Below are 13,437 nucleotides of genomic sequence, written 5' to 3'. Positions count from 1 at the left end.
CAAACACATTCACAGTCACCACCATTGTCACATGCGCATGCGTCAAAAATACACCTAACGGAAGTGAGGCAATATGTTAGCAACTTTTATTATACATAAACAAAAAAGTATGAATAAAGTGTAAGACAAAATTTTCATTAAAGTATGACAGAAATTAAATTACACTTTTTTATATAATATGTTATATTATGTATGACAATTGATAGAAGGAACGTAAGAGTTCTCGAACCTGTCTAGGTATTCCTTGTAGGGTACAACGCCATGACATTTCTCAAAAACTTTGCTCGAAATTACACTGCATCGCTGCTGTGCCCATGGTCGGCGGTCCTTGTTTGCCTCACAGGTGTCAGTAATCTCTTTAGAGTTGGCACAAAACGAATGAACCTGTGATGTAAACACCAACATTTACATGCTTCATATACAATCGTGAAACATCGGGTATATAAAAAACAATGGAGCAATGCAAACACTTCTCGTAATATATGCTATTTACATCATATATATTTAGTGCATGTTGATGATACTGTGATATCTCACCAAACTGAACTTCTGAAGTGTAAATATTCACTCAGTGTGTATTTCTTGCGTATTATCATCATGTGTGAGTCATTTATATTATGGAACTCTGAAGTTTGCAATCCAATTCATAATGGATGTCACTATTAAAAAGATGTAGGCATTTATAAAAAAAAAAGTATGTGACAAAACATAATATTCTTAAGTCTGATCTAAAACACTACCTTCCAGCTGTCGGCAAATGTTGTCGCCTTTGATGCAGGTGGACCTCCTTGTGGTGTTGTAAACTCGTCTTTTTGATTTCCATTAAAATTTCCACATAAACCAAATACCTGTTTGTTAAAATATAGTAAACTTCCGTCATACACTCTTATCATATACATATATTTCATTAAATGAAATGTATAATCACCAATTTTATTTGCACATCCTCGGCTATATAAGTATAATAAACTTTATATTCTTTAACTTAACTACTTCAATTGAGAAACAGTTATACAATTGCCAATGTTAATGTAATAATACAGTTCGTGATAATTATAAGGAGAATTGTCAACTAACTTTTCCTTTATGTTCTGTTCTAAGTTTTAGGTATAGCCTGGTTCCTTTGTCCCATTCTAATGTGATGCCTTGTGGAGTTGTAATGATGAAGAAGTTGCCAACTTCGCGTACATGAAATGGGGAACCGGATTCGGCAATTACCGGCTTGCCTTTGGTCAACTGAATACGGTAAAAGTTTGCAGTTCCTGAAATAGAAAAAAAACACATATAAATCAAGCGAACGTGAAAAGAATTAATGTAATATCAAAAGAATTATAACGTTGCTTAAATAATCATCAAGAACGAATAAATGTACTGAATACTTTGTAATTTGCTTGAAGATGCATAAAGTCGATGTACGTAGATTTGAGTTGGATATTAAAACGTAACGCTTTAGAAAAAAGAATAATTCACTATGTCAGAAAATAATTTTATGATGTTGAACCAAATTTTTTTTTAAAAAAAATCGCCATTTACAATATTTTACATACCACTATGCAGTGTCTTAGTCTAGACAGTGGTGGTCAAATTACACTGGCAGTATTTAGTAAACAAAGAATAAAATCTTAACATTGTATCCTTACCTTGTTCCCCAATGCTGAAAGATATTGAACGTGTGCACGTGACACCTGTGGTTCCGCACGGAATATTTTCTGTGGTGATCTCAAACTTGATGGGGTTGGAATCTGTAGATTTGGCAAACACGTAGTCACAGCTGCCTTGGAACTCGTAGTTCTTTACCGTCAAACGTCGTGTAGTGAGAGTCGCCATAGGCACTGCAAACAGCTGGGCAGTCTTTATCCTCACACATCCACTTCCGGTTTCTACATGTGCTGAAATTTTTGACAATAAGGGGCTTGAAAAGGTTAAGAAAAAATTGCCATGTATGTTTAACAATGCAAACATTAAACTTCGTTCTTTTATGTTGAAAAAAAGGTAAAAAGGCCTAGCTCTAAATCTATGTTTGTCAAGCACCGATTATCGGCAGAAATAACGATTTTAAACAAAATATGTATAGTCACACGTGAACATACCCTGGCTGTCGACCCCCTCCCACGCAGTTACAAAAAAAACTGCCATAAGAACTATTCCATCTAAAATTGCAAAATTTTGAATGCTTACAAAAACTATATTGAACCTGAGTCTTATTTGAGAAAACAAGATGTACTTACGTGTACCATATAGTATATTAATATATATGTTAACCATTATATAATATTTCTTACTATGATGAACTTACCACTTGTTGCAGTCCATGTTAAATGTTTCCCCTTCTTTATAAGCCACGCCTCCGTGGTAACAAGGGCACTCGTTTATCAATACACAGTCATCTCCTGGGTGCAAAAAGCAATACTCATAAGCAATGTTTATTACGGACTAATCATTTCTTTAGTTAAATATTTAGTCGAGCGCTTTAATATACTGTCCTCGGAATAATACTGATATATGTTTTTGACAATGTTTAACTCTAAAGAACACAACGGTGATACGGTTTCCTGGTAATGAGGTTCTGTGTCAATGAGTCCATGTCGATGCTTTACTTAGAATTGTTTAAAGGTACCTGTCAAGAGAGTGCTCGCAAGTGCGATCCCGGCTAAGACATGCGGAATACCTTAAAAGTATCCTTATACAACTCCAAATCTTTGTTTGCTATTTCTAGGATCATTGCTTTTACATGTTCTATGGAATGCAAGTTAATACAGAATATGTTTAAAACGACACATTCTGTACATGTTATCGTTTAAAGATTAATTTCTGTTACTAAGGCAACAAAAACATCTAAATTTATTGATAGAGAAGAAAGTACAATAACTCCCACTTCCTTTTACAATCTGGCTTAATTGACAGCTTCTCTAACGTGGTTGTGTTGCACGTGGACATGTCATTGTACGTGTTCTCACATGTTAACGGACAATCCGACACACATGGGGTATACTCTTGGTTTGGTGGGCATGACGAAGTTTTATCACCGTCCAGATAATTCTTCGAAGGATTCGCAGTGCATATCCACTTGGAACTAACGCATGTGCTGAACAAAAGAGAAGTTTTAAAATAAAGTATAAAAAAACTCATGCCGTCAACTTTATCCTAAAAAGTTTGATACCGTTACATTTTTATTTTCGTTTTATGGAATATTTCTTTCAAATTATCATTCTTTTTTATTTAATTTTCAGAAGAAAGTTTCAACCGTACCTCTCCGACTATGGAGGAAGCTTTGAGAAACCTAATTAATTAATAGAAAACAATAATGTTGCGATAAGTGTAGTTTCTTTTGAATCACAATCGAGTCCGATTCCTCGGAAAAATCAATAATGTTGCGATTCGAGTCCGCTTCGACGGAGACACCAGTAATGTTGCGATAAGTTTCTGTTGAATCGCACTACTGTCCGTTGGATTAAAAAAAAGCCAATAAGTTTGCAATAAACGGAATTTCCGTTGAATCGCACTCAAGATCGCTTTCACGGAAAACCAATAATGTTTGCGTTAATTGAATATCGAGTCACTTCTTCGAAAATAAACCAACAACAGTGTTTGTTTATAGATAGGTATGTGGGTGTGTGTTAGCAACGTTTTACAGTGCGTATAGTTTACACCATGTAACAACTGAAATTCGCTCTTATCTGTGACTAAAACTATAACTGATAATGGTTCGTAATTAGAGAAACACTTCAAAAACATTTACCATATTTTGGTTTATCGTCCTAGATAATAATTAATTGGTACTGCGTCAAATTTATGACCAGAGAATCGGCAAAGGACAGCTATCATCGTTATACAGATTATCATGTCATCGAGGTTGGCTTGTGGACCCCGCATCCTTCCGCACAGACGGACGACTGAACACAGTTTGGATCGTTAGCAATGTTTGCACAAGTACGCGTGCACTCGTTAGGGCACACTTGGTACTCTTGACCACCGGTACATGGTATATCTGCAATATAGTACCGGTTTATACCCGCCATAACGAAGGGACAATAATGTGTTACATGTTGTTTTGGTATATGTCCTGAAGAAGGTTATCCCAATTTCTGTACACAGCAACTAATGCATAGACTTTTTAATTTTGTCCAAGTTATCGAATTTTAGAGACCGCGAGTTTAAAGTCAATTTTCAGCGCTGGGGGATTGAAGTACAATAAAAATTAAACAAAAAGATACATATTAGAAATAAACAATAAATTTTTGTTACTATGAATACTTCTTGATCTGAGACTAGATTACTTTATCGTATACATAATATTACATAAATGTACTTCCAAAAGACAACAGGAGCGCATAGAGAAATGCACATTTGAAAAAAGTGTAACTTACGGCATTCTGGTACGTGCAGTCTCCAGGGGATATCCACGCCTTTGGCGGCACACTGTGCGGCGTACTCGCCCAACATTGGACACAGACAATCTCTGAGGTTCTCAGTACATGCGCACACGTCATACATACAGTCCGAGTAGAATGATGCAGGGTCCACAATGTCATGACAGGCTAATTGTGGAAAATAAGACATTTATTGTAATTTTCACTGTTGTTTGTTTTATTCGAAGATTTCTTCATATGAAATGAGTATTTCTTGATGACTATGCAATTTATGAAAATCGCGTAGTGTTTTGCAAATCAAGCACATTTATGATTAAATATATATTTTTTTTTTTTTTTTTTTTGTCCGAGAAAAATAAATACTTTTGGACATTGGATAATATCATTAGTTTTACACAAAAAATGGGGGAAAAGTAATAGTTTTTTTTAGAAATTTTAGTCTTGTAGGATATTGTTTGACATGATTTACATATTATAGAGATATTGATATTTAATACTTATAAGGGTAGGCTTGTTGCATTTATTACATATTTAAGATTCAGAATTCGGAAATTTAGTCGTTTGTATTTATGAACACTTTAGAAACTTAATTTTACCGCGCACATTTATGTGTACTTTCCTACCTTAATTCATCGGATAATACTAAATGGCATTCAATAAGTTACGAAAAGGTTATTTTTACACATACACGGGCACTATTGCAATTTGACACTTTTTGAATCCTTTCAAAATTTTTATAGATAACTTACGCTTGAAAATATCACTTTTGAGGTATGCACAATACTGTGTTGACTGATTTTTCCGGTTAACATTTTCTTCGCATGGGTTCACGGGATTTGTCACAACGTTCTTGCACGTGGGCACAGTCTTCCAGCGGTTTCCAAACGCATTAATGCTAGTCTCGATATCACCCTGTAATGTTCTTGAGTCGTTTCTTCCTTGGTTGAAATCATACGTTCACAAGGACTCTTTTAAAAGAACAGTTTTAAGTTCAAAGATATATCAGAAGCGTTAAATGAAAAAGGTTGCAATGATGTACGGTATATTACTAAATAGCAACACTTTTTTAACGTTTCTATGGAGGCAAATTATATATTTAAAGATTGATTTCATCATTAACCAAGCAATTTACTTGAGTTTTTAGTTTAATACCATTCATCTCAAAAAACGTCACGGTTGCTATATAACAACTATTACTATTTATTCCAAACTCTTCGTAGAATATACATTTAAAATACACAAATTTATTAGTACCATTACTGTACTTTAGCTTTTCTTTAACTGTTTGTACATATTTTAAGCCGAAAAGGGTAAATTACTTGCCTATTTTTTTAAAAATAAAATCACGAACATTTAATACCATGCAGTGGCATCATCTACATAATTCTCTTTATGGTTCTTTCCTATCTTATCACCGGGAATACTCATTAGTTTTATTGTTATCATTATTATTATTATCATCATCATCATCATCATCATCATCATCATCATTGTTATCATCATCATCATCATCATCATAACAATCATCATTACTATTTTTTCGTAATTGTACTGTTATCATTACCATTATTATCATGATCATTTCCTTACCTTTAGTTTTGTTGATAAAGGTGGGCGGAGCAGTTATGTAAGCTCTCGTTCGTCCGTCCCATAAAATTGTTATACCATTCGCAAGCTCCGCCTTCATAAAGAGAGATGATACCATATATATCTTTATCCCATCATTTGTAAAAGGTAAGGCGGTAATTTCACTTCCGTCTACGAAAAGCTGGTGATTGTGGTCCATTTTGATTTGATGTCCAGTAATATGAATTGTTATACTCTTGGTACAGGACGCCTCTCCATGTCCGCATCTTATGTTGTCAGCGATGACGTCATAGTTTGGGTCATGGATCAGGTAATAGGAGCACTGACCCATGAAATCGTACCGTTTGCCGTCAAAGGTCATGTAATGAGGGTCACCAACGGCGGAACACGTGGCGTCACATCTCTTTGTCGTACATTTCCACGAACCATCCATGCATGTACTGAAATGACAGAATAAAGCATATGGGTGTTAGCAATATTTAGCCTCGATACATGTCGTCTATTTATAGGTTATTAGCTTTGTATCGGGAAATATGTACGAGTTATCAGCGGAAATATTGCGCGACTTTAGGAGCGCAATATTCTTCCGCTGAAGAACGAGTGCATATTTCCCGATGCAAAGATAATAACCTTTTTATTACATACATATCTACAAGTATAAATATAATATAAATATAATAAATTTGTTTGATAGCCTGAATAGGATTGACACTACTGAACTAAATAGAAAAAATAATGCAAGAACAAACACTGAATTACGTCACGCACCCTATATGAAAATCAGGCGTCAGTGATGGAAAAATATTGACGTTTCACGTACCAGTGTAACTTAACTTGGAATAGATAGACACGTGGTATATGTATAATAAGTATGAGTACTAATAGTTCGTCAAATCGATATGATGGTAGCATATATCATCCTGTTCTAACTGTTTAATAATCGTGCGCAACATCGATATAATCGCATAAAATTATATTATGTTATTTCAACAGCCGCCGTTAGAGTCAATGATGTTTAAGTGATCTATCACTTCAAAAGTATGCATAAATGAATCAATTAAAGAAACTTGTAAGTTGCTTTTAAAACATTTTAACTTATGCCAGTATATAATCGCAGTTTAATTATTTTAATTTTGTGTACAATTCACGAGCACATGGATGTGTTTTAAATGTACTTGTGTAAGTCGTAGGCCTCCTTATACTTTAAACACACCCATGCATTTTTATACAAGAATAGAAACTACATGACTACGAATCATTTCTGAATTGAGTTTTTCCTTACCACTTGTTACATTCATCAGGAACAACTTCTCCACTGGTGTACTCCTTTCCATTCAGCACACACGGGCACTGGCTTTGTTGTACGCACGTGTTATTGTGAAGTACCATGCCGTCGGGACAGAAACAACCGTCGATACAGGAGTGATCCTCACATGATGCCGCCGGCGACTGACAAGTCTTTGCACACATACTGCCGCATTGCTTATATACTTGGTTTGTAGGACATTTTACAGCTATATAATATATCAGGAAAATGTATGCTTTAATTACTGATTTTCTCTGACAATGGTTTAAAATTTATGAACATTTAAATCATAAAATCATCAGCACCATCTTCATAATTATCATTATAGCATAACAAGTATGCGGTATGCTACATGATTTTTATGCTTATTTATACATTTACTTAGAAAAGAGTGCAGAACAATTCTTACAGTAATTTGCAAATTTCTCTGTAACAGAAGATGAAAATAGGTGTACAGATTTTAAGAATGTAACAAAACAAAACTTTATTTGAATAAACTGACTTTATATATACATCAATACTTACAACAGCTTTGTTTGGATCTCCAATTTATTTTGATATCTAGTTTCAGACACTCGGTTGCGTACGCCTGTAGACTGCTGCAGACACAACTCGATCCTGATGTGGTACAACAGTCCTCCTGACAGGCCAATACGTAAGGCCTGGGATCCACAGCCTAGAAAATGTAAGATAAAAATAAAATAAGGTTATTGTACCTTGATCTGCACTATTGTGTTTGGCTCCAGCGGATATTGTCGTACCTGAATCCCAAGAGGTTTTAACGCAAATTGTGATCCGGTCTTTCAAAATCCAAGACAGCAGAATACGTCATTGTATGTCAATGTATGTCAATGTAGTTTTTAATGAACCTTCTGTTACAAACATATACATATACTTATTTGAAGTGTTTTATTAGCCAAGATTAGACTATAAATTCACAAAAGCAAGGCCAGAATCTTATTTGAAACGGTTCAACGTTTTGACGCATGGTACGTGGATACCTCTCCGTATTCAATAGGATTTGACTAAAGGACTTTGTATTCATTAATGTATAAAGTAAATATTCACAAGTATGTTACTGAATTGTGAACATTTTGACGTATAAAGTATTCTGTACTACCATCATTCGAAGTATTTACTTACATGATGGCAAGTGGCAAATTCATTCCCCATAAGTGCATTGCATTCTCCAGATGCTGTACTGACTACCTTGGGGTCGGCTGTGCTGCAGCCTGTCTGAGGTGTGTCCGGACATACTTCTGAAACAAGAACGAATGCAATTTATTTTTCATCAATTCTTCATAGGCTACAACTTTCAGCACTGCATTATCATTTATCTGTATTTTTTTTCGTTTCAGCAAAAAGTAAACTGAACGTAACAAATACAGAATTACACTTTAATACACAGAAAATGCTCCGAAAAAAAAAGAATGTGATCTGAATTTACTTCTTAGGATGAATTATAATGCTATATATCAACACTTTAACAGTGATCTTACCTCCAGCTAGTGATCGTTTCCAGGTAGTTACAAAAGCTGCTGGCTCTGATACCACAACACCGGTGTCTGTAGTAAAGTCATTGCTCTGATCCCCGTCATAAATACCGCACAGACCTTGTGTTTTGCCTTTGAGGTCATCTGTAACTGTTACAAATACCATCTCGTAGCCGTCCCAGCGGACTTGGAAGCCAATGTTGCTTCGGATGATAATGTAATGACTCACTTTCTCAAAGATCACACCACCTTTGTTGCTGGGGATAGTTACTGCAGCGCCATTCCATTTAATACTCGGTCCGTTCACGTCACGTTTGAGAGATATGACCTCATTTCCCATGTATATTTCCATTTCCCGCTTGCACCTGTGACCGGGTTGACAGTTTTTATCGTTCTGCACATGGATGTGGAAGCTGTTGGCCACAGCGTCCTTGACAAGGACGTAAGAGCATGTACCCTTGTAGTGGTAGACCTTGTTGTCAAATGTCCTGTAGTGGTCCTGACCCCATGCCACGCAACGAGCACTTCCGGTACTTGGATGATTTGTGCTTATATTAGCGAGCGAACTGTTTAACAAAGTGGATTCTGCAAAGTAAGGATGTGTATGTTATTGTGAAGAAAAAATCATGTTTGTTTCAATTGACAATGTAAAGGTAAAATATTTCCGAGACTTAAGTATTTGGCCATAGAATAAACTGCTATTCACGTATTATTTTATACATAAAAACGATTTGTTGATGCATACAAAGATAACTCACTTTATTACTGTGTATCTATCTATGTCCCACTGCATGTAAAGTAGACATTTTCCTCTGTGATTTTTTTTCTTGAAAATATATACATGTACGTACTTCCTGATTTCAGTAATTTGAAAACTCTTTTCTGTACAAAAGAACAATAAGTATGTATTTTTGCATATTCGAGGGTAAAAAAGTGATTACCATATCCATGAATAAATCAACTAAAAGTGAATTTTACAAAACGGCATTTTTTTTGTTGTGCCGTCCCATATTCCGTGAAATTCGTACCTGGTACACAGTACGGGATTTCCGACTTTGGTGGCGACCATTTGCCATCGGGGTAACAGACATATGACGGAGAAATTGTCCATGCTGGTTTAAATCCCTGGTTGCATACTGCAGTGCATCTGGCACCAGAAGTGTCATGTGAACAGGTTAGCTTGCCGTTCTGGGGATCAGATGGTGCCGCGCAGTTAGATGTGGCTGAATGATAAAACCGTTTTGTAAATTGGGTGTTTTCCGAATCCATTTAATATATTCCTTTTTTTACGAGTTGATATTTTTTAAAAATATTTTCAAGTGTAAAAGCAAATTGGGAAAAAAATGCAAAGTAATTTAAGTTCTATTTGTGTACATCAATAAAATGAAAACAAAACCAGTTTTAGTAAACTTAACGATATTTTAAATGCTGTGTTACAAATTTATGCAGTGGAGATTAATTAAAATATATATTTTTGTTATTTCTTTTAGAGAAGTTTCCATCTTAAAAGACGGGTTTGTTTTAACGGAGTACATACGATATTGACAGAGTTTTCCCATGTAGCCATCTGGGCATGTGCAGACATTTGGTAGTATGCATGTTCCACCATTTGCACACTCCGGCTTGCAAAATGCTGAAAAATTGAAATTACATCATTTATCTTTTTTTCCCCTTTCTATCATAAAACGGAAACATTTTTTATTTAATTTCATGTGTACCAATGTAAATAAAAAACAACCTATGTTAATTCCTGTCTCAAAGAAACTTTCGTAAAATTTAACAGCTTTATAGGCATCATAGTAATGTATAACATTGTAGTCATAAAATATCACTTATTGAATGGCTTGTTTGATCAATAGGAAACATAATATAACAGCAGGGCAAAAGAACCAAAGGTTTATAGTTCTGACCACTAACCGGCATGTTATCCTGTTTTATTACACGATAGCATAAATAAATGTAGATTTATATCAGGAATCAAGTAATAAGACGGAGTGTATATCAAAATCCCTTTGATCAAAATCCCCTCCACTGAAAAATGACTTGGTGTTACAAAATCCCCTTCACACATTTGCAGGGGGTATCATAATCCCCTCTGTGATTAACATTATAGATATATAGATATCAGTGCTCCAAATTATATTATGTTTGCTAAAGGCATTGTATTTACGTGCTTTATGCAATAGACTTTTAAGTTCTATATAGTTGTATTTGGACTTGATGAAATAAGTAAAAATCACAGAGGGGATTATGATACCCCCTGCAAAAGTATGAAGGGGATTTTGTAACACCCTGTCATTTTTCAGTGTAGGGGATTTTGATCAAGGGGATTTTGATTGTCTCCCAATAAGACGTCCTGAAACCTTACATTGTGATACTTGGGAAACATGGTCTAATATATATATATATCATGACAATCTTGAAACGTCTTTTTAAGCCCTATGAAGCTTATGGGCCAATATAAGAAATAGGGGATCCTAAAATAAATGTAACACTTACGAACGCAGTCGGGGATTGCTTTGCCGGGAGGGTCAAACCACTCCCCAAACATCTGGTCACAGTCCCGCTTATCTGACGTCTGTCCAGACGGGAACTGGTACCCGGCATCACATGTTGCTGTGCACGTGCTTAAATAGAAGAATCAAAAATAGGTTAGGTAATTCCCGTGACGCACGATGTAATCAATTTCTCCTATATTCCAGCTGTTGAATTACAATGACCTATCGCTTTGAAAAGAGCTAACAGACATTTAATCCATTACTCAAATAAAAAAAAATTAAATTGCAGAACAAGGTTACTGAAACGTACTGTAACGTTAACAATTTATCTACACGGCCAAACTCGTTATAAATTCCTGTCATATTTATCATCTACTTTGCGTGCTTAGCTTGTCTATTAGTAAGTTGGAATGTAGATCTTAATTGATCTTTCTATCTAAAAATATAAATTATATCACATTTTGAATTCTTTGAAATCAATCAAAATATCTTTTAGACATAGGTGTACGTACTAAAATGGAAATCCAGCCCCACACGCAATTGTTCCGTGAGCCGGGGATTTTAGCGGGGCACATAGGTTCGTGCCTGAAATAAAAATATTATATTTGAATATTAAAGGCAAACAATAGAAGAATTTAAAAATTGGCATAACTACATTTTACATTATTTTTGTCATTTTTTATATTGCAAAATTTATTCTTTATGATATACTTAAATATACCTCATACTATCAACAGTTTGTACAGCACTCTATAGTATTAATTTTATATAATCTATACGAGTTTAAATGACCCTCAATATCAAACTGTTACGATTAGATGAAAGTAATCTATACGAGTTTAAATGACCCTCAATATCAAACTGTTACGATTAGATGAAAGTGTGACGCATTGCGTTGAACCCTCGAGATATAGATCATTTTATCTACTAAAGCATAAAAAAATCTGTTCTATTACAAAAACTTTGCAGCTGCGTAGATAAAGAAAGACAACACTCGGTTGTCTCCGCATGTCTATCTGAATAATTATGTCACGATGTTGTATTAGACATTATGCTACATTTTAAAAGATGTAACCGTTTTGACTCGACGTTTGAACGTTGAGTGTTCTAATCCGTTTGTCATTTCAGTGAATTATTACGTCCATATTATGTAAAATCAACAAAAATGTGAACGTGAACGTCGGTTGACAGGTTGCGATAAAAACACGGCCCGTACACATAAAACATACCTATGAATTTCAGTCCGAAATTAATAATGATCAGTTGCGATTTATTTACGTAATTAATACTTACCCGCATCTCGTTTCTTTCTTTGCGATCTATAAAAAAGAAATGTTTACATGAAAATCATAGCAAGCATTCAAAATTGTGAACGAATGTCTTGTAAAATGAAGTACGTTCAGGACAAGGGAAAGAAATCTGTAAAAGAGAAAAGCGGCAAAATGTTTTACTTATACGTGCTATCATCAGCTATAATTTTAAGTAATAGATTTTTTCCTTGAATCAATAATGTTGAAATATATGTATATACCTTCCATTGATGCACGTGATGAACGTGGTGCTGAATATCAGCACAAGCAACGACTCCTTCCATCTGATGATGTTGAATACCATTTATAATTTTAACAGTATATTAAGCAAACAACTTTGTGTATTTTTGTTTTGGATGCTTCAAACAGAATGACGACATGGGACTTTGAAGGGGTTATATAGAGGGTTTGCATTTCTTTGGGGTCATTTGGTTAGGAACGGTCAGCCAATCGGCTTGAAGGGATTTTAAGAATCCTGGTACATGCTCTCAATGACACTTTTGGATATAATAGAATACAAGCGAAATAATGCCTTATCCCCGTGACCTCTGATAGTGACTAAAATCTCTATCAGTTCAATGAGTATTTATCAAAGAGTCACTGGTTCACTTTTGGTGCGTTAACGTATGACCTTAACTGATTTGGTACATTGAGTGCTCTTTTCAATATATAGTTTATCTAAATACAGTTTGATAACAAATTTTAAATTAGATTTGTTACTCTTAAGGGTTCAATTTTAGACGGTCGGTGTGAATTTTAGGTACAACATAACATGAAATGCGGATTTTGCTAATTTTCGTTTCGTTTTCGGAAAATCGTGAGTTTTATTCAGGGTGATTTTGACAAATTTGGACGCTTTAAGAGATTTGAATT

At 34.9% G+C, this 13,437-nt stretch overlaps 1 protein-coding gene and 1 long non-coding RNA gene across 2 annotated transcripts; both read right to left on the bottom strand.

Annotated features, from left to right (window-relative positions):
• Positions 1-3,866: 3,866 nt before the first annotated feature.
• Positions 3,867-5,285, bottom strand: LOC128546930 (uncharacterized). Its single transcript, XR_008366220.1, has 3 exons — positions 5,120-5,285; positions 4,368-4,538; positions 3,867-3,988 (listed from the first exon to the last, which is right to left on the bottom strand). It is a non-coding gene; the product is annotated as an uncharacterized LOC128546930 (long non-coding RNA).
• Positions 5,286-5,327: 42 nt separating this feature from the next.
• LOC123531121 (von Willebrand factor-like) lies at positions 5,328-12,868 on the bottom strand. The gene is made up of 12 exons (XM_053518199.1): positions 12,786-12,868; positions 12,548-12,573; positions 11,767-11,839; positions 11,256-11,383; positions 10,294-10,389; positions 9,785-9,979; positions 8,763-9,341; positions 8,407-8,522; positions 7,789-7,939; positions 7,240-7,471; positions 5,961-6,397; positions 5,328-5,338 (listed from the first exon to the last, which is right to left on the bottom strand). Exons 1-12 carry the CDS (start codon positions 12,866-12,868, stop codon positions 5,328-5,330), a joined length of 2,127 nt encoding a protein of 708 aa, XP_053374174.1.
• Positions 12,869-13,437: the final 569 nt, after the last annotated feature.

The sequence above is a fragment of the Mercenaria mercenaria genome, chromosome 11 (genome assembly GCF_021730395.1).
Source record: "Mercenaria mercenaria strain notata chromosome 11, MADL_Memer_1, whole genome shotgun sequence".
Lineage (NCBI taxonomy): Eukaryota > Metazoa > Mollusca > Bivalvia > Venerida > Veneridae > Mercenaria > Mercenaria mercenaria.
Note: the sequence above shows the minus strand (reverse complement) of the source record. Positions and strands in the feature narration are given on the sequence as shown.